This window comes from Cervus elaphus, chromosome 7 (assembly GCF_910594005.1).
Source record: "Cervus elaphus chromosome 7, mCerEla1.1, whole genome shotgun sequence".
NCBI classification, from domain to species: domain Eukaryota; kingdom Metazoa; phylum Chordata; class Mammalia; order Artiodactyla; family Cervidae; genus Cervus; species Cervus elaphus.
In genome coordinates, this window is record NC_057821.1 from 1109469 (window position 1) to 1128525 (window position 19057).

Consider the following 19057-nt stretch of genomic DNA (forward strand, 5'->3'; position numbering starts at 1 on the left):
GGGCACAATCAAAATGTCCATCAACATAAAATGGTAAAATGGATAAGTAAAACATGGTACAATATGCATCAAAAAACCACACATCCATGAAAATTAATTAAATTCAGCTTTTCATAGCCACATGGCTGGATTTCAACAGAAAAAGCAAGTCACAAAAGAATGAATGCAGGTTTATCCTCTTCAAAAAGTTAAAAGCAAGGCAACACAAGACAATTTATTGTTTAAAGTTACCTACATAGATGATAGATTATAAAAAAAGCAATACACAAAGGCTGGCTTTAAAAAAGCAGGGTAATACTTAACTAGGGGAATGAAAGTCTAGAGGAGCAACAGAAGCCTCAAGTGTTGTAGTGGTTAATTATGTAGACAAGAAGATGCACCCATATATATTCTTTTTATGAAATATTATAGTCTTTTTAAAGTGTGTGCATATGATCTATTTCACAGTAACAACTGACTCATGTTGCAGCAGTATGCAAATATTTATGGAAAGTACCTACTCTCAAGTAGCTGTGCATTCTGAGTATGCAGTATGTTCAATATGAAAGATGATTTGAAAAGTATTTTTCTTTTACTTTTTAAAACAAAATGTTAAAGGTATTTTATTTTGTGTCATTAAACAGTAGACACAGATTGTTCTTTCTGTATCTTTCAGTGCTTCAAAATATTTTATCTTTTAAATTACAGTTCTTGGATAAATTCTTTATTTAGTTTTGCAGGAATCTGTTCCTCTCCTGAGCTATAAAATGCATCATTTAAGTGTAAAGGTTTAAAAGAGTATCTGGGTCAGAAATGCATCACATTTAGCAAACAAGAAAAGCAAGCAATCCTAACTTTTAAAGCTGCTGGCACAATTCCACCTTTCCCCATGAAGTTTGCTTTAGGGGACTTCAAAGATTAAACAACCCAATTCATGGTTGATGTACTTATTGTCAATTCTCAAGGGAGAATTTTATACTTTCTTGTTGGGCTATCAAGTTATCTCCACCATGATTCCAAACTTATTTTAGAAAAAGAAAAGTATAAAATGCAAAACAGCAATAATGTCAGAGACGGCTTCAAGCCAAGATTAAAAATAAGTCTTACTATTGACAGTTCTAAGCTTCCAGTGGCTGAGGATTTTTCACTTGAATGCTCCAGGGATGGAGATTTATTACCCTCAGAAGTTCCCCCTCCCTGCTGGAAAAGATCCTGGATGGACTCAATCAAGGTTCACTAAGCAGGCAAAACACCCACTGACTACATCCCGAGGAGATGGACTGGTGATGTCCTGGTAAAATCCATCACTAAGCAATGAGTGACATATTAATGGGCTTCTCCTGTGGCTCAGCAGTAAAGAATCCATCTGCAGTGCAGGAGATGCAGGAAACAGGGACTCAATGCCTGGGTCAGGAAGGTCCCCTGGAGGAGGGCACGGCAACCCACTCCAGTACTCTTGCCTGGGAAATCCCACGGACAGAGGAGACTGGGGGGTATGGCCCATGAGGTCGCAAAGAGCAGGACACGACTGAACACCCATGCGTGACATATTAACAGCCATTGAATTTATCTCTTCCTCTGTTGTATATAATGATGCCCTTCTGTATTAGGCAGTGGGAATAGACATCTTTTTAAAAAATCATTTATTTACTCATTTATTTTTGGCTGTGCTGGGTCTTCATTGCAGCACATAGGTTTTGCTAGTTGCAATGAGCAGGGCTTGCCCTCTAGGTGTGGTGTGTGGGCTTTTCATTGGGGTGGCTTCTCTGGTTGGGGTGCATGGGCTCTAGGGCCTTGGGCTTCAGCAGTTGTGGTGCATGGGCTTAGCTGCCTTAGCATGTGGAATCTTCCCAGTCCAGGGATTAAACCCGTGTCCCCCGCATTGGCAGAATCCCAACCACTGGACCACCAGAGAAGTCCAAGTTTCTTAAATTTTAAAATGCAGCAGACCTCCTGGGGATCTTGGTGAAATGCAGATTCGAAGTCTGGATGGTGCATCTGCATTTCTAAGGGCTTCCGGGTGATGCTGATACTGTTGGTCCATGGACCACATTTTGAGTAGCCAGGCTCTAGGCAGAAAAGAAGCCAATAGGCAGAAGGACACCCACATGCAGCAAAAAACCTGCCACATAAAAGCTAAAGGAAAAATTATAAGCATCATTTGGCCTTACCTGATGGCAAGGTAAGAAATAGAGAGCAATGACCCTCAGTGTTATCTTCACATAGAATCACCAGAAAGTACTCAAAAACCTGTTGTCCAGGTCAGGCTTCCCTAGTAGCTCAGCTGGTAAAGAATTCACCTGCAATGCAGGAGACCCCAGTTCAATTCCTTGGTCGAGAAGCTCCCCTGGAGAAGGGATAGGCTACCCACTCTAGTATTCTTGGGCTTCCCTGGTGGCTCAGACCACATTGCAGGTAAAGAATCCACCTGAGCAGCTAAGCATAAGCACACGGCACATAACCAGTTAAATCAGAATTTCCGGGGATGCAGCCAGGCCTCAGCATTTTGAATCCTTCCAGGTGATTGCAACGTGCAACCGTAGTTGAAAACAAATGCCAAATTTAAAACCAACCTTATGATGTGCACTTTTAAACAAAGCCATCTATCCGACTTTCATTTTTAGACCACAATTTATCATCTTTGATCATTCAAAATTCCCAATAACTAAAAAAGAAAAATCATTCTTCACTATTAATTTTCATGTAAAAATATGAGTTGCCTTAGAAGGCAGGAGCAGAAAAGATAAAGATGGCTTGATTGTCAGTGCAGCCCAGTTCCTTTCACTTACCCCCCAAATAGTAGGTGTCGCCTGACTCAATCGGCCCATGCAAGGAATGAGCCATGGAGGCTGCCTCACCATCCACCATCACACTCAGGTGATTCCCTCTTGCAGATAAGGACACAGAATGCCACTGCCCATCATTTAATCCAGCACCTGGAGGTAAACAAAATGGGTTAAAACAAATTCCTACAAACCTTGTTAATACCTCAACAGAGCCACTACTTGAAAACAATATGACACATACTTGGGCCACCTTCCACAGACCACCAAGAACTCACTGAAGCCCACCTAGGTCACTTAGTTGGTTGACCAATGCAGAATGCACCACAGGGGACACAGAGAGACAGAGAGAGGTGAAGGACAGATGTGGACTTGCCTGGGGGCTTCTAAGCAGGCAATTAGGTTACATGATATGTTGGTCATGCTTATCTAGAAGAAGGTGCTACCCATGTCAGTTGGAAGAGGGTCTTGTGGAGTAAATTTTGTGGTTGCAGAGGTTCCTTGTGTTTGATCCATCAGTCGTGGACTGGCCTGTCTGGTATTTGTTTATGTAATAACAAAAACGATTATGTTCAGTTAGGATTACTATGGCCTCTGTGCACAGTGCCAGGGATATACTTCACTTTCTCATCACTCAGTTTAGTCAAAAAGGTGCAAAAAAGTTGTGGGGGGGGGCAAAGAAAGAAATCAGAATGAAAGGGTAAAGTGGAAACAACAGTGGGTCACTCATCTTGCTTTGAAAAACACAGCATTGGTTTGTGTCAGTCCTAGGGCCTTAAGAGAATAAAATTCCTATGAATGACCCTGAACAATCATGAAATCATAAAGTATTTCCAATCACATGGTATCAGACATATTTTAGCCTCATCTAGCCCACTAGTAGTTTGTGATGCTGAGAACTACAGGTATTTTCCAAAGATGCAAGTTATAAAAATAAAAACTTATTCTCACTTTCATATATCGTCATTATCTAAAAGAAGAGAAGTGAAAAGCAAAGGAGAAAAGGAAAGATATTCCCATTTGAATGCAGAGTTCCAAAGAATAGCCAGGAGAGAAAAGAAAGCCTTCCTCAGCCATCAATGCAAAGAAATAGAGGAAAACAAGAGAATTGGAAAGACTAGAGATCTCTTCAAGAAAATTAGAGATATCAAGGGTACATTTCAGGCAAAGATGGGTTCGATACAGAAATGGTATGGACCTAACAGAAGCAGAAGATATTAAGAAGAGGTGCAAGAATACACAGAAGAACTATACAAAAAAAGATCTTCACAACCCAGATAATCACAATGGTGTGATCACTCACCTAGAGCCAGACATCCTGGAATGTGAAGTCAAGTGGGTCTTAGAAAGCATCACTACGAACAAAGCTAGTGGAGGTGATGGAATTCCAGTTGAGCTATTTCAAATCATAAAAGATGATGCTGTGAAAGTGCTGCACTCAATATGCCAGCAAATTTGGAAAACTCAGCAGTGGCCACAGGACTGGAAAAGGTCCGTTTTCATTTCAATTCCTAAGAAAGGCAATCCCAAAGAATGTTCAAACTACCACACAATTGCACTCATCTCACACTCTAGCAAAGTAATGCTCAAAATTCTCCAAGACTGGCTTCAGCAATCTGTGAACCGAGAACTTCCAGATGTTCAAGCTGGTTTTAGGAAAGGCAGAGGAACCAGAGATCAAATTGCCAATATCCTCTGGATCATTGAAAAAGCAAGAGAGTTCCAGAAAAACATCTATTTCTGCTTTATTGACTATGCCAAAGCCTTTGACTGTGTGTATCACAATAAACTGTGGAAAATTCTGAAAGAGATGGGAATACCAGACCACCTGATCTGCCTCTTGAGAAACCTGTATGCAGGTCAGGAAGCAACAGTTAGAACTGGACATGGAACAACAGATTGGTTCCAAATAGGAAAAGGAGCACGTCAAGGCTGTATGTTGTCACCTGCTTATTTAACTTATATGCAGAGTACCTCATGATAAAGGCTGGGCTGGAAGAAGCACAAGCTGGAATCAAGATTTCTGGGAGAAATATCAATAACCTCAGATATGCAGATGACACCACCATTATGGCAGAGAGTGAGGAGGAACTAAAAAGCCTCTTGATGAAAGTGAAAGAGGAGAGTGAAAAAGTTGGCTTGAAGCTTAACATTCAGAAAACTAAGATCATGGCATCTGGTCCCATCACCTCATGGGAAATAGATGGGGAGACAGTGGAAACAGTGTCAGACTTTATTTTGGGGGGCTCCAAAATCACTGCAGATGGTGACTGCAGCCATGAAATTAAAAGACGTTTATTCCTTGGAAGGAAAGTTATGATCAACCTAGACAGCATATTAAAAAGCAGAGACGTTACTTTGCCAACAAAGGTCTGTCTGGTCAAGGCTATGGTTTTTCCAGTGGTCATGTAGGGATGAGAGAGTTGGACTGTAAAGAAAGTTGAGTGCCAAAGAACTGATGCTTTTGAACTGTGGTGTTGGAGAAGACTCTTGAGAGTCCCTTGGACTGCAAGGAGATCCAACCAGTCCATCCTAAAGGAGATCAGTCCTGGGTGTTCATTGGAAGGACTGATGCTGAAGCTGAAACTCCAATACTTTGGCCTCCTCATGTGAAGAGTTGACTCATTGGAAAAGACCCTGATGCTGGGAGGGATTGGGGGCAGGAGGAGAAGGGGACGACAGAGGATGAGATGGCTGGATGGCATCACCGACTCAATGGGCATGAGTTTGAGTAAACTCCGGGAGTTGGTGATGGACAGGGAGGCCTGGTATGCTGCGATTCATGGGGTCACAAAGAGTCGGATGCGACTGAGTGACTGAACTGACTGACTGACTGACTTATAATATTCTTGGCAGACTATTTAAAAAAATATACTGACAGTCTTTAAAAATAACAATTTAAGTATTAATAAAACATGAACATTCATAGAATAGAATAAAAGTTTATAAAAGCATTACATTAAAGTGTATCTGTATATATTCAAACATTGGATAAAGATGGTAAAGAGTGGCAAGAAATATTCTTAAATATTAACCTTCATTTTTGGTTGCAGGAATTGTGTTTTTCATTTTATGTCATTTTTACATTTTCTGTTTTTCTTTCCAAATAAGATACAATGTATTCCAGCCATCGTCACATGACATGCATGCATGCTCAGTCATGTTTGTGTTCAACTCTTTGTGACCCAATGAACTGCAGCCTTCCAGGATCCTCTGTCCATGGGATTTTCCAGGCGAGAATATTAGAGTCAATTGTCCACTCTAGGAAATCTTCCTGACCCGGGGATTGAACCAGTGTCTCCTGCATTGGCAGATGGATTTTTTACCACTGAGCCACCTGGGAAGCCTATCATTTTTTTAAACTACTGTTAATTCCTTCAAAGCAGTCATTGTCTCTTGAATCTATGAGATGAAATATCTATATTTTCTTCAAGTGATGGAGCTGGAATGATAAACTAGTTGAATCACTGAGTGCCCACCAACTGTGCATGACCCTAACATCTACTACAGACCAACTTGTAGGGTCTTCTATTGAATGAAAGCCCAGTGCTGTATCATGCAAATGCATCAGTAAGCCTTAGGTGTCCCAGCACACTCACCCACACAGTGTGTGTGTGTTAGCTTCTACTAGGTTATTTTGTGGACATAAAGAACGTTTCAATGAGTAACAACTAGGGTTTGTTTCTTGATCTGGCCCTAGGCCATCTGGCTTTCTTTCCTTTGTGCTCCAGGCATTCGTTCAAGCAGCGCCAAGGCTAATACACAGCCCTACCTACCCCCTGCCTCACTGCAGAGAGAAAACAGCATTTGGCAGAATCTTGCTATGGTGTTGGCAGCTTCTACTCAGATGTGGCACAGGCTCCTTCTGGTCACGTGCCAGTGGCCAAAATGAGTTATTTGGCCAAGAGCAGGGGATTTGTCCCCTCCACAGGAGGTCGCGCAGCTTGCACAACAGGCCCCAGACATGAATGCTTCAATGGAAGGGGTGGGGGCAGGAATAATTGGAATCTTCAGAAATTGTCTTGGTCAACAGGGAAGGGGGTCATAAAAAAAATACTTCCATTCATGGAAAAGCAACAGTGAGATGACTGCTTGATTTTTTTGAGGCCATGCTCAAGAAAAAGAAATGCAAAAAGGCAAAATGGTTGTCATACAAGGCCTTACAAAGGAAGAGAAAAGAGAAGCTAAAGGCAAAGGAGAAAAGGAAAGATATACCCATCTGAATGCAGAGTTCCAAAGAATAGCAAGGAGAGATAAGAAAGCCTTCCTCTGCAATTAATGCAAAGATATAGAGGAAAACATTAGAAAAGGAAAGACTAGAGATCTCTTCAAGAAAGTTAGAGATACCAAAGGAACATTTTATGCAAAGATGAGCACAATAATGGACAGAAATGGTATGGGTCTAACAGAAGCAGAAGATATTAAGAAGAGGTGGCAAGAATACACAGAAGAACTGTACAAAAAAGATCTTCATGACCCAGATAACCAGGTTGGTGTGATCACTCACCTAGAGCCAGACATCCTGGAATGTGAAGTCAAGTGGGCCTTAGGAAGCATCACTATGAACAAAGCTTGTGGAGGTGATGGAATTCCAGTAGAGCTATTTCAAATTCTGAAAGATGATGCTGTGAAAGTGCTGCACTCAATATGTCAGCAAATTTGGAAAATTTAGCAGTGGCCATAGGACTGGGAAAGGTCCGTTTTCATTCCAATTCCTAAGAAAGGCAATCCCAAAGAATGCTCAAACTACCGCACAATTGCACTCATCTCACACGCCAGCAAACAGATCGTCAGCCCAGGTTGGATGCATGAGACAAGTGCTCAGAGCTGGTAAACTAGGAAGACCCAGAGGGATGGGATGGGGAGGGAGGTGGGAGGGGGGATCGGGATGGGGAACACATGTAAATCCATGGCTGATTCATGTCAATGTATGGCAAAAACCGCTATGATATTGTAAAGTAATTAGCCTCCAGCTGATTAAAAAAGAAGAAGGAAAAAAAAAAAAGTAATGCTCAAAATTATCCAAGCCAGGCTTCAACAATACCTGAACTGTGAACTTCCAGATGTTCAAGCTGAATTTAGAAAAGGCAGAGGATCCAGAGCTCAGATTGCCAACATCTGTTGGATCACTGAAAAAGCAAGAGAGTTCCAGAAAAACATCTACTTTTGCTTTGTTGATTACGCCAAAGCCTTTGACTGTGTGAATCACAATTGTGGAAAATTCTTAAAGAGATGGGAATACTGGACCACCTGATCTGCCTCCTGAGAAACCTGTATGAAGGTCCAGTTAGAACTGGACATGGAACAACAGACTGGTTCCAAATCAGGAAAGGAGTACGCCAAGGCCGTATATTGTCACCCTGCTTATTTAATGTATATGCAGAGTACATCATGCAAAATGCGAGGCTGGATGAAGCACAAGCTGGAATCAATATTGCTGGGAGAAATATCAATAACCTAAGATACACAGATGACACCACCCTTATGGCAGAAAGCGAAGAACTAAAGAGCCTCTTGATGAAAGTGAAAGAGAGAGTGGAAAACTTGGCTTAAAACTCAGGATTCAGAAAACTAAGATCATGGCATCCGGTCCCATCCCTTCATGGCAAATAGATGGGGAAACAATGGAAACAGTGAGAGACTTTATTTTTTTGGGCTCCCAAATCACTGCAGATGATGATTGCAGCCATGAAATTAAAAGATCTTTTCTCCTTGGAAGAAAAGCTATGACAAACCTAGACAGCATATTAAAAAGCAGAGACATGACATTACCAACAAAGGTCCTTCTAGTCAAAGCTATGATTTTTCCAGCAGTCATGTATGGATGTGAGAGTTGGACTATAAAGAAAGCTGGGAGTTGAAGAATTGATGCTTTTGAACTGTGGTGTTGGAGAAGACTCTTGAGAGTCCCTTGGACTGCGAGGAGATCCAACCACTCAATCTTAAAGGAAATCCGTCCTGAATATACATTGGAAGGACTGATGCTGAAGCTGAAACTCCAACACTTTGACTACCTGAAGCAAAGAACTGACTCATTTGAAAAGACCCTGATGCTGGGAAAGGTTGAAGGCAGGAGGTGAAGGGGAAGACAGGATGAGATGGTTGGATGGCATTACCAGTGGGATAGACATGAGTTTGAGTAGGCTCCAGGAGTTGGTGATGGACAGGAGAGCCTGGCGTGCTGTAGTCCACGGGGTCGCAGAGTGGGACACGGCTGAGGGACTGATCTGACTGACTGACTGAGCGTACTAGTAAGCTTGAATGACTCCAATCTGTACATCTTCTGGTATGTACCCATATATTTAACTAACAAATTTTACGAATGTTAAAGGCACAGACTCTTCACAGCTCTGTAAATTTAGAAGTTAATCTTACAAATTAGAAGTTATGCTAGAGAATAGTGGGGATTTTAGTCTACCCCCCAAAATAAGTGCATATTTCTGATAGAAAGTTAACCAGTCATATATAATTCATATTATATTTTGGTATTTACAACCCATTGACCATGTAAATCCATGTCCTTCAAATGCTCTTCAAACCAGCTTTTTTTTTTTTTTTCCCTGCTGGATCTCTCATTAACGACTTGGACTCAAGATTCACTTGGGGCGTCCCTCATAGCTCAGTTGATAAGAATCTGCCTGCAATGCAGGAGACCTGGGTTCAATTCCTGGGTGGGTAAGATCTCCTGGGGAAGGAAATGGCAACCCACTCCAGTATTCTTGCCTGGAGAATCCCATGGACAGAGGAGCCTGGCAGGCTACAGTCCATGGGGTCACAATAGTTGGACACAAGTTAGGAACTTAACTACCACCACCAAGGTCTACTGGGGGCTTCCCCTGTGGCTCAGCAATAGTCTGCTGGGAATGTAGGAGCTTAGGTGACACGGGTTTGATCCCTGGGTCAGGAAGATCACCTAGAGGAAGTAATGGCAATCCACTCCAATATGCACTCCAATCTATTCAACTCCAAACCACTGTTTCCTGGAGAAGGAAATGGCAACTGACTCCAGTATCTTTGCTGGAGAATCCCAAGCCCAGAGGAATTGGTGGGCTATAGTTCGTAGGGTCACAAGGAGTCGGGCATGACTTGGCACACATATAAGATTCACTTGAGCCGGAAATGTTTCCAGGATGACCCAGAAGGTCAAGGATCCTGCTGTGAAGCAGCTGAAATTTTGTTTTTCTCATACTGTTAAATATTAGTTATAATGCATCGCAAAACGTTTTCACTTTCAGGAAGGGGATAGCTTTAAAGTCACTAGTTAAGACCACCATGTGCAGACAGTAAAAATGCTACACTCTTGCTTTTTGTTTCTTATTGGTGAAGTCAGAAACCTTTTCAAATATTCAACACTTGTTCATGAAAATTCATGAGAAAAGTTGAAAACTAGAATATGGAGGATTCAAGTTAGACCCTTAAAACATATATTATGAAACTGAACCTGAAATAAAGTTTCGAAAGAAGTTCTGTAGTCTTAGAGCTAAAGAGGATGAACCAGAAAAAAAAAAAAAAAAAACTCTACATGTTCTTTTCAGCCTTATCACTTGGAGTTTCTCTTAATTGTTATATCATATACCTGTCAGTATAATAACTATATTCACTTAAAATCTGTCATTAAAACCTAGTTTGATTTTGTGAAATATTTCCTTTCTCTCTCTCACCCAACCACCTTTTCCTTGCCTCTCTCTCTTGTCTCTCTCTCTTTCTCTGTCTAGCACGGGGGTCCCCAACCTCTGGGATCTAATACTTGATGATCTGAGGTGGAGTTGATGTAATAACAGTAGAAATAAAGTGCACAATAAATGTAATACACTTGAATCATCTCGAAACCATCCTCCCCACCATGTCTGTGGAAAAGCCACAGACTGGTTTTTGTCTTCTACAAAAACTGTTTTGTCTTCCACAAAATCAGTCCCTGGTGCCAAGAAAGGCTGGGACTGCTGATCTAGCATACTGAGGTACTTCACAGGAGAATTTGCAGAAAGCACTCCAGAATCTCTTGAATTTGTAGTAGATGTCATCCATCTATGTGATACAAGACTGTTCTTTGTAAAAATTAGCCATTCTAATTTAAAAACAAAATGAAGGCATTTATATTCATTGTCTCCTCTCCATTGTAAATCTCATCCTTTGTTTTTCTTCAGTGTGATTTCAACTTGGCCCACTTCTGATGAAAGGACAGTCTGTTTTCCAGGAAACATGATTTGTCAAAGGATGGATGGAGACCAGAAAATAGATTTTGGACTTTTGATTTGTGCAACTATAAATATGATGCTAATTCTACCACACCCTTCCAATCCCTCTAAAGGCCTCAGTCTTGGGGGTGATGCCATGGTTGTAGTGCTAGTGTTGAAATATTGATAACTAATGGTTGTTGTGTTATTACTAATTGACACTATGGTCCCAAGGGTTTAGATATGACATATCCCTGCATTGTCACCATAACACTTATTAGTGTCATTTTAAAGATGAAGACTCTGAGGCTTCATGAGAACAAGTGGACTGCTTATCAAAGGCAGATCTGGAAACATGCATGGGAGAGGAGTCCTCTCACACCCCACCTCATAAACCAAATAATTTATTCTAATAACAGAGGATAATGACCACAGCACTACACACAACTTGGCAAAGGGTAGACTTGTGTCTTTTCTTATAAAGGGTGAATGCAGACATTCATTTTTTCCTTTTCCTTTATTGCTCCCACTTTTTCTCTGTTTCTATGACCCACTTCTTTAGCCCTGCCCCAGGAACACACATGCACCAGAATCTACACTTCTGGTACATTTTTCCAGCTCTTCAGAACTATCATGAGATAACTATTAGGAAAAATTATCTCCAATCTGGAAATAGGATACAAGATGCCTTTTCAATATCATTTAATGAAATTTAAGTTTCAATTTGGTACACATTTGAGTACTTGATACAACATTTAGAGTGAAAAAATTTTGCATCTATTTCAACTGCATAAAAGATTCCTCTTCAAATGATGCTAAAGGAAGAAGCAAGCATCACGAGAAGTTTACCTTCAGTTTGCTCCTGAAAAATGGCACATTACACTGTAAAACCTTTAACATTGGTGCAATAAAATATTTATGTGCTGGGTCAGTGCCAGCTTACAAAAAAGTCAATACTTGACACATACCTGTGTGTCGGGGGAAGGGCAGTGTGCACCCACATGAACGACACTAAAAAACGATCTCTTTTAGTTCATATTACATGTAAATTATGCGTGCCTGCTAAGTTGCTTCAGTCATGTCTGACTCTTTGCAACCCTATGGACTGAAGCCTGCCAGCCTTCTGTGTTCGTAGGATTTTCCAGGCAAGAATACTGGAGTGGATTGTCATTTCCTCCACCAGGGGATCTTCCTGACCCAGGAATTGAACCCATGTCACCTGTGGCTCCTGCATTGCAGGCAGATGGTTTACCGCTGAGCAAAGATTTAAGCAATTGACTGAATCTGAATTGACACTGTCAACTCAGTTCATTTGCATGCTGATCATCATATATATATATTTTTTAATTTATAAAAAGAAAGGAAAATTTAGTCTTTATTCCTAGCTTTTCAGTCCCAAGCTGATAACCATAGATCAGACAAGGCAGGCCTTCCACATTAAGCCTTCAAGGAATGACATGCCATGAGTCCACCTAGGTTTAAATTTTATCAGTTTTAAATGTAAAGCAGTCCCCAAAGTTCAAAAATAGCACGACTCAGAAGTGAGTCTAGAAATAAATAGGTTCTTCTCAGAAAACTATAGAACATTCACCCACTTAGAAGCAGCCTCACCAAAAACAAGTAGGAACAAAGGAAGCGAAGGCTCAGACATAAGAAAGGAAAGTAACTTATAATATTTCGAAAATCAATGTGTATATAGGTTTAAAAAACAGTTCAAAGAAATCTATTTTCTTAAGACTCCTTAGAATAGTCTAATGCCTTCTAGTAACTAAGTTTACTTCTAGGTTCTAACTCAAACTTAAATATTTTTTTTCTTTTATTAATTTTTTATTAAAGTATAGTTGGTTTACAATGTGTTAGCTTCAAGTGTGCAGCAAAGTGATTCATATACACACACATGTCTACATCTATATATGCATAAATATACATATTCATTTTCATATTCTTTTCCCTTATAGGTTATTACAAAATGCTGAGTAAACTTCCCTTTGTACCTGTGTTATAACAGTAGGTCCCTGATGGTCATCCATTTTTATTAATAGTAGTGAATATCTGCTAATCCCAAACTCCTAATGTATCCCTCTCCCTCTTTCCCCTTTGGTAACCACAAGTTTATGATCATTTATTTTTAAACTTTTTAATAATTATGCTATGTCACATTGACTGACACACCAACAGCCTGGAGTTACCTATTTCAAAAGAAAAACCAATCTAGTTCTCTCTAGTAGGATTACGAATATCTTATGTATCCAGCTATTCATTTATTTTAAAGATTACCCATCTTAGGTTTACATGCAAGAAGATACAGTCACAACAAAGACCTATGCATTATCTCAGGGGGGACGTTTGTTACCTGCTGTGATGTCCCTGGCTGGATGTCCCGGCTGGGAGAGACTCAGCTTGAGTTTTCCATCACTAAGAACAAGGATGAGAGCTCCTGACCTATGCTGAAGCTGACTGGCCAGCAGCAGTCCTGCTCTGTTCCATGTTCAAAATTGGAAGATCACAGACACTTTGTCCTCTCCGGAAGCGCCCGGCAGCACCAAGTGACTCTTGGAGCTCAGAAAAGTCACGGGGACAGTCTGTGTGTGTGAGCAGGAGAAGGACACGTTTCCCTGTGAACACAGTGAAACAGGCTTTAGGAAAGCACAGTCGGAATGCTTCCATTTCACAGACAACAGATTTTCCAAGACTTACTGAATTTCTTATCAACAAGTCAGCAATCTAGGATTTTTAAAATGAGGCTTCCCCATCAAACTTAAATCCAGATTTACGTTGTAGGTCCTTTGAAGCACTGTTCAAGGACTTCCCTGGTAGCCCAGTAGTTAAGAATCTGCCTGTCAATGCAGGGGACATGGGTTCGACTCTTGGTCCAGGAACTAAGATCCCACATCCCGTGGGGCAACTAAGCCAACTGCAATCTGTGGGCCCTAGGGCCCACGCTTTGCAACAAGAGACACCACCAAAATGAGAAGCCCATGCAATGCAATTAGAGAGTTGCCCCTACTCACTGCAACTAGAGAAAGCCCATGCATGCACAGCAATGAAAGGGCAATGAAGACCCAGTGCAGCCAAAAATAACTAAATATAAAAATGAAAAGAAAAAGTGCTGTTCAGTTGGGCGTTTGCCTGAATAGGGCATTGCCTATTTCTGAGTCTCTGAGGAACTGTCCATCTCCATTACCAAGCATTTGCAAAGGAATCCTGAGCCACATCTTTCTCAGACTTAATGCTGGGTGTGAAGGTTACGGTCTTTCCAGTAGTCATGTACCAATGTGAGAGCTGGACCGTAAAGAAGGCTGAGCACCAAAGAATTGATGCTTTTGAATAGGGCTTGAGAAGACTAAAAAGTCCCTTGGACAGCAAGGAGATCAAACCAGTCAATCCTAAAGGAAATAAACCCTGAATATTCATTGGAAGGACTGATGATGAAACGCCTATACTTTGGCCCCCTGATGTGAAGAGCCGACTCACTGGAAAAGACCCTGATGTTGAGGGCAGGAGGAGAAGTGGGCGACAGAGGGTGGGAGATGGCTGGATGGCACTGTAGACTCAATGGACATGAATCTGAGCAGACTGTGGGAGACAGTGAAGGACAGGGAGGCCTGGCGTGCTGCTGCAGTCCATGGGGTCGTGAAGAGACTCGGCTGAGTGACTGAACAGTGGCGGCATGCCAGGCGTGGGACACAGCATAAGGGACAGGTGCCTCTCCTGAGGCACTGGATGCTTTTCCCATCGTGAAGGCTAGCACCAAGGGTCATTGACTCCAGGAGGTTTCCTGTGCTTGTCTTGACTATGTAAACGTGATTGGAAGTGGTGTGTCCCTCAGGCGATAGCTACATCTGACTATAGGCAGGGCATGTGCTTTGCATGTCTGAAGATAAGAGTGTGGCCAGGTTGGTCCTGCCACAGGTAGGCTGGTCTCTTCTCTGAACTTCTTACAAACCAAATCACCCAAGGCTATCACCCAGCTTAAGATCTGATCTGTCTAGCAGGCTGTTTTTATTTGTATATAATTCTGTTTTTAAAGATATTTTTAATCCTTACAATATGTCTACTGCTCCAGGAACAGACTATTTTTAATCATAGTGCTTGGACAGGATGGGCTCAATATAATTCCAATTAAACCCTCTACAAGAATTTTGTCTGAAGATAAAAACTTTTCTATGGATTTCAGATAGCAGAATACATACTCAAACATTACTCTTCCTCTCCAAAAGATAATAATGCAAATAAAAAACCAGTGAGACAGAACTGACCAGATAGCAAAGCATACTGTGAAGTTACTGTAAGCAAATCAGTGTGTTAGTGGTGTAGGGACAGACATAGCAATGAGATGGAACAAGGGACTCACAAAAAGATCTGAGAGTATATGTTATATGTGAATATATAATATTAACATAATACACATAATATATACAAAATATATATAATATATGATATAAATAAGATAATATTAATAACAAAGGGTTATCTATCAAATATAAAACTGTCTTGTAAAGTGACCAAAAATTAAAGAAATAAAATAAAAATTAGGCAAAAGAATAAGAGTGAAGAATGATCAGAAAAACAAGTCCAAATGGACAAAAAAAAAGTGAGAAGATTATTTAATTCACCAGTAGTCCCATAAACACAAAGTAACAAAGAGATATTAGTTCATGTTCCTTGAGCTGGCAGGGGTACATGAGGGCTGGCTGAGATGTGATGGAAGGTTCTAACATACATTGCTGGTGGAAAATGTCATGCTATAGCTTTTTGGAAAGCAATCCAACAATGTTTATTAAAATGTAAAACTATATAAAACTTGTTACCAAGAAATTCTACTTCTGGAATTTTATCTCATGAAAAGGGAAGGCCCTGTACTGAGCATACATGTGCAACTGTCAGCTTATAGTGGTAAAAAAAATCTAGGTAAAGCAAATGTCCTGAGTAGGAAATGACTAGATAAATAATGGTACGTTTTCCTAATGGATAGTGATGTAGACATTCTAATGTAGAACTATTCCTGATAATGGAAAAGAATTCCTACAAGGTATTGTTGAATCAAAAAATCTAGATGGAGAAAAACTTTTATAAAATGATTTTTTGTAAACAATGTCAAATGTGGAAGCATACAGATTCATAAATACATGTGTGAGTATGAGTCTATCTATCTATAGAGGATTCCATTACTATGGACCAAACAAGGAAGGACAAATGTTAGCTTAGTAACATCCCAGGTTGACAGAGGGATTGTAGCCATGTGGAGAATATGGAGAAAGAAGGAAGAAACCTACTGAAAAGAAAAACACTGCATTAAAATGCCTTAATATGATTGTACTTAAACATTTTTGTGAAACTATTCATCTATTTCCACAAACACAGAAAAATGAAACCACACATAAACTAAAAAAGTACAGTAGGCTTTCTGTATGCCCAGGTTCTACATCCTCATATACAACAAACCAACCAGGGAAATATTTAGAAAGAAAAATTTCAGAAAGTTCCAAAAAGCAAAACTTGAACTTGACCAGCACCAGCAACTACTCACATAACAGTTGCATTGTATTTACAACTATTTACATATCATTTACATCATGTTAGGTACTATATATAATCTAGAGTTGATTTAAAGTATATGGGAGGATATAACTAGGTTATATGCAAATACTGTGCCTTTATACAAGGGACTTGAGCATCCTTGGATTGCTCCAACTCGGGGGTCCTGGAACCAATTCCCCAAGGATATCTAGGGATAACTATATACATGATTTGTACCTTCCCTGCCTTCAGAAGTTTATTTTAAAGCTGAATCAATCAAACTGCAGTTTCATTTTCTCTTGAACTTGCCTATAGACTTTCTTACCATGATGAGGACCTGTGGCTTGTGTTTCTTGGACAAATCAATGATATCCACTCCATTATAATAGAGATTTTCAAAGCAGCCATGAAAGTTTTTATGTGGGAATGCCACTGATTTTCCATGTCCAGGAATCCCTCCGAAGCTGATCTTAGAAAGAAAAAAATGACATAAATAACATTGTTTAATGATTTTCTGATTATCTGCCTAAACATGTATGATTAGCAGGTTTAGTGGTAATTGTCTCAAATCTGCTTGGAATTATTTTATATTACCATGCTAATTTCAAAGGAGGTTTTATATGTATTTACCAATGCTTTATTTATTACACTGAGATAAATATATTAAATGTCCTTCCTACAATTTGCTGCTATTCATATAGTTCTGTCATTTTTGTTGATGGGGAATATCGATCTTTATGCCCACAGTAAATCTCAATTTGTGTGACAAGGCAGTCTACTGTGAGGATATTCTACTTTATAAACTAGACTATGGGATCCTGCTCTTTGCCACGACTCTGATAGATTAGAATTACAAAGCCACTAATAATATCATTTAAGACCAGAATCGCCAGCTGGCCCCTGCTGCTGAGGCCACTCATACCAAGTGAATGCTGAAACCTGGTTTGCTGACAGATGTGCGCAGCAGAACTGGCAGAACAAACAATGCATTTCAGTGTACATTAGACACACATGGGCAACATGCTGCAAATATCGTCAGGTGTTTAAAAACCCCAAGAAACAGTATTCTGAGATGTGTGCTCCTGGCCTTCTTGTTACTTAAAAAATTCAGATTGGAATATATGTGGATTACTTCTCTAAATTATCCTAGGTAGCTAATTCTGTTTAGGATTGCCCTAAAACAAAGAAATCTCGAAGGTAATATTCGCAGCCAAACACCAGATGAAATACAGAGGAACTGTGTGAACAAATGCATTTAAAAATATTCTTTGTTGAACTGGTAGCTCTTCATGTATGGATTTCCTAAATTTAACAACTATTTACTCTCATGTGAAGACTAACATCTGTAAGGAATAAAATGTCTCAATAGCTTGAGCATGTATCTTCCAGTGTGAAGTTACCACACACAAGAAATATTTTATCAGAATTCTGAATTAGTAGGAAAGGGAATTTTTCAATGTAGTAGTATTTTCTATAGAAGATTATGCTGCAATCAAATGATAAAATCTGTAATACTTAAAAAGTTATTCCACACCTTATAATTGAGATCCACATAGTTGGACTCTCCTTTCACCCGAAAATGATGAGTGTGCGTGTCCACAGTGAAGTTGACATCTGTATTGAGGAGCTCGATGAGAACAGAATGCCAGTGTTCATCATCCAGCAAACTGCCCAGCATGAGAGCATCCGGCGAGGGCGAGCTAGCACGACCTGAAAAGGAAGACGTGTAAATGCACCGTTCCGTCTAGCTCAATACCATGATCAGTGCTTTCAGGTTTAGCATTTCTCACATCAGTTACGCTTTCCTTACATTCTTTTATCCCAAGGACTGGCGAGCTGCTTTTACCTTAATCTTCAATACAATCTTCTTTGATATTGAGGAACATCTTCTATCTAACTTGTTTTATTATTATTATGTACTGAATTTTCATTTTTCTTGAAAATATTTTCTTCCTAGGTCTTCATTCATAGGACTACTTCAAAAGTTTATGATAAGCCACCCTTGTCATAATGATACTATCAGGTTATTTATTGAACATCTGCTACTGATCTTACATGATTATCAAGAAATAAAACTTTTTACAAAAAAGCACACTGAGGATCACACATGTCATTCTTAGTAGAGCTCGACTGTAGGCGACCATGTGTCCATTTGCCTGGGCAGCTCTGGTCTTCAGAATAATCATTTATAGGATCTGCTTTCTTTCACAAAGTGTTCTTTTTTGTTTATGCTTGTTTTGTTTTTTAAAGAAAGGCAGACTGCCACATGGAATGCCTCATCTGGATGTGTCTGGAGTCTTGGAAGCTTGACGACCCTACGTTCTCCTGCAAATGGACCTTGAGAGCTTGTTTTGATGTTCTAGCGAAGGAGCAAAGCTATGCATATACCCTTGACCAAAGAACGGCCCTCCTCTAGAGGAGAAGGTGGTCCTCCTCAACCAAGAGCACAGATTTGGGAGGAACGCACGTGGAGCTGTGAGGGAGGAAGGGAACACATTTCTAGCCAAGCCAGATCACCCTCACATCCAAAAGCACTCTGGTTTTAAATTAACTACTTAACTGTGAAGAAAAATTCATCATAAAAGATACTTTCATCTAAAT

General features: G+C 40.2%; 1 protein-coding gene across 1 annotated transcript in view; it reads right to left on the reverse strand.

The window, feature by feature from the left end:
- The window catches only part of LOC122696852 (contactin-associated protein-like 3), a 219511-nt gene that overhangs the window by 85551 nt on the left and 114903 nt on the right, over positions 1-19057 (reverse strand). The window contains 4 exon segments of the mRNA XM_043906968.1: positions 2769-2915; positions 13290-13551; positions 16782-16925; positions 17991-18166. Of these exon segments, the coding sequence (XP_043762903.1) occupies positions 2769-2915; positions 13290-13551; positions 16782-16925; positions 17991-18166 (729 nt within the window).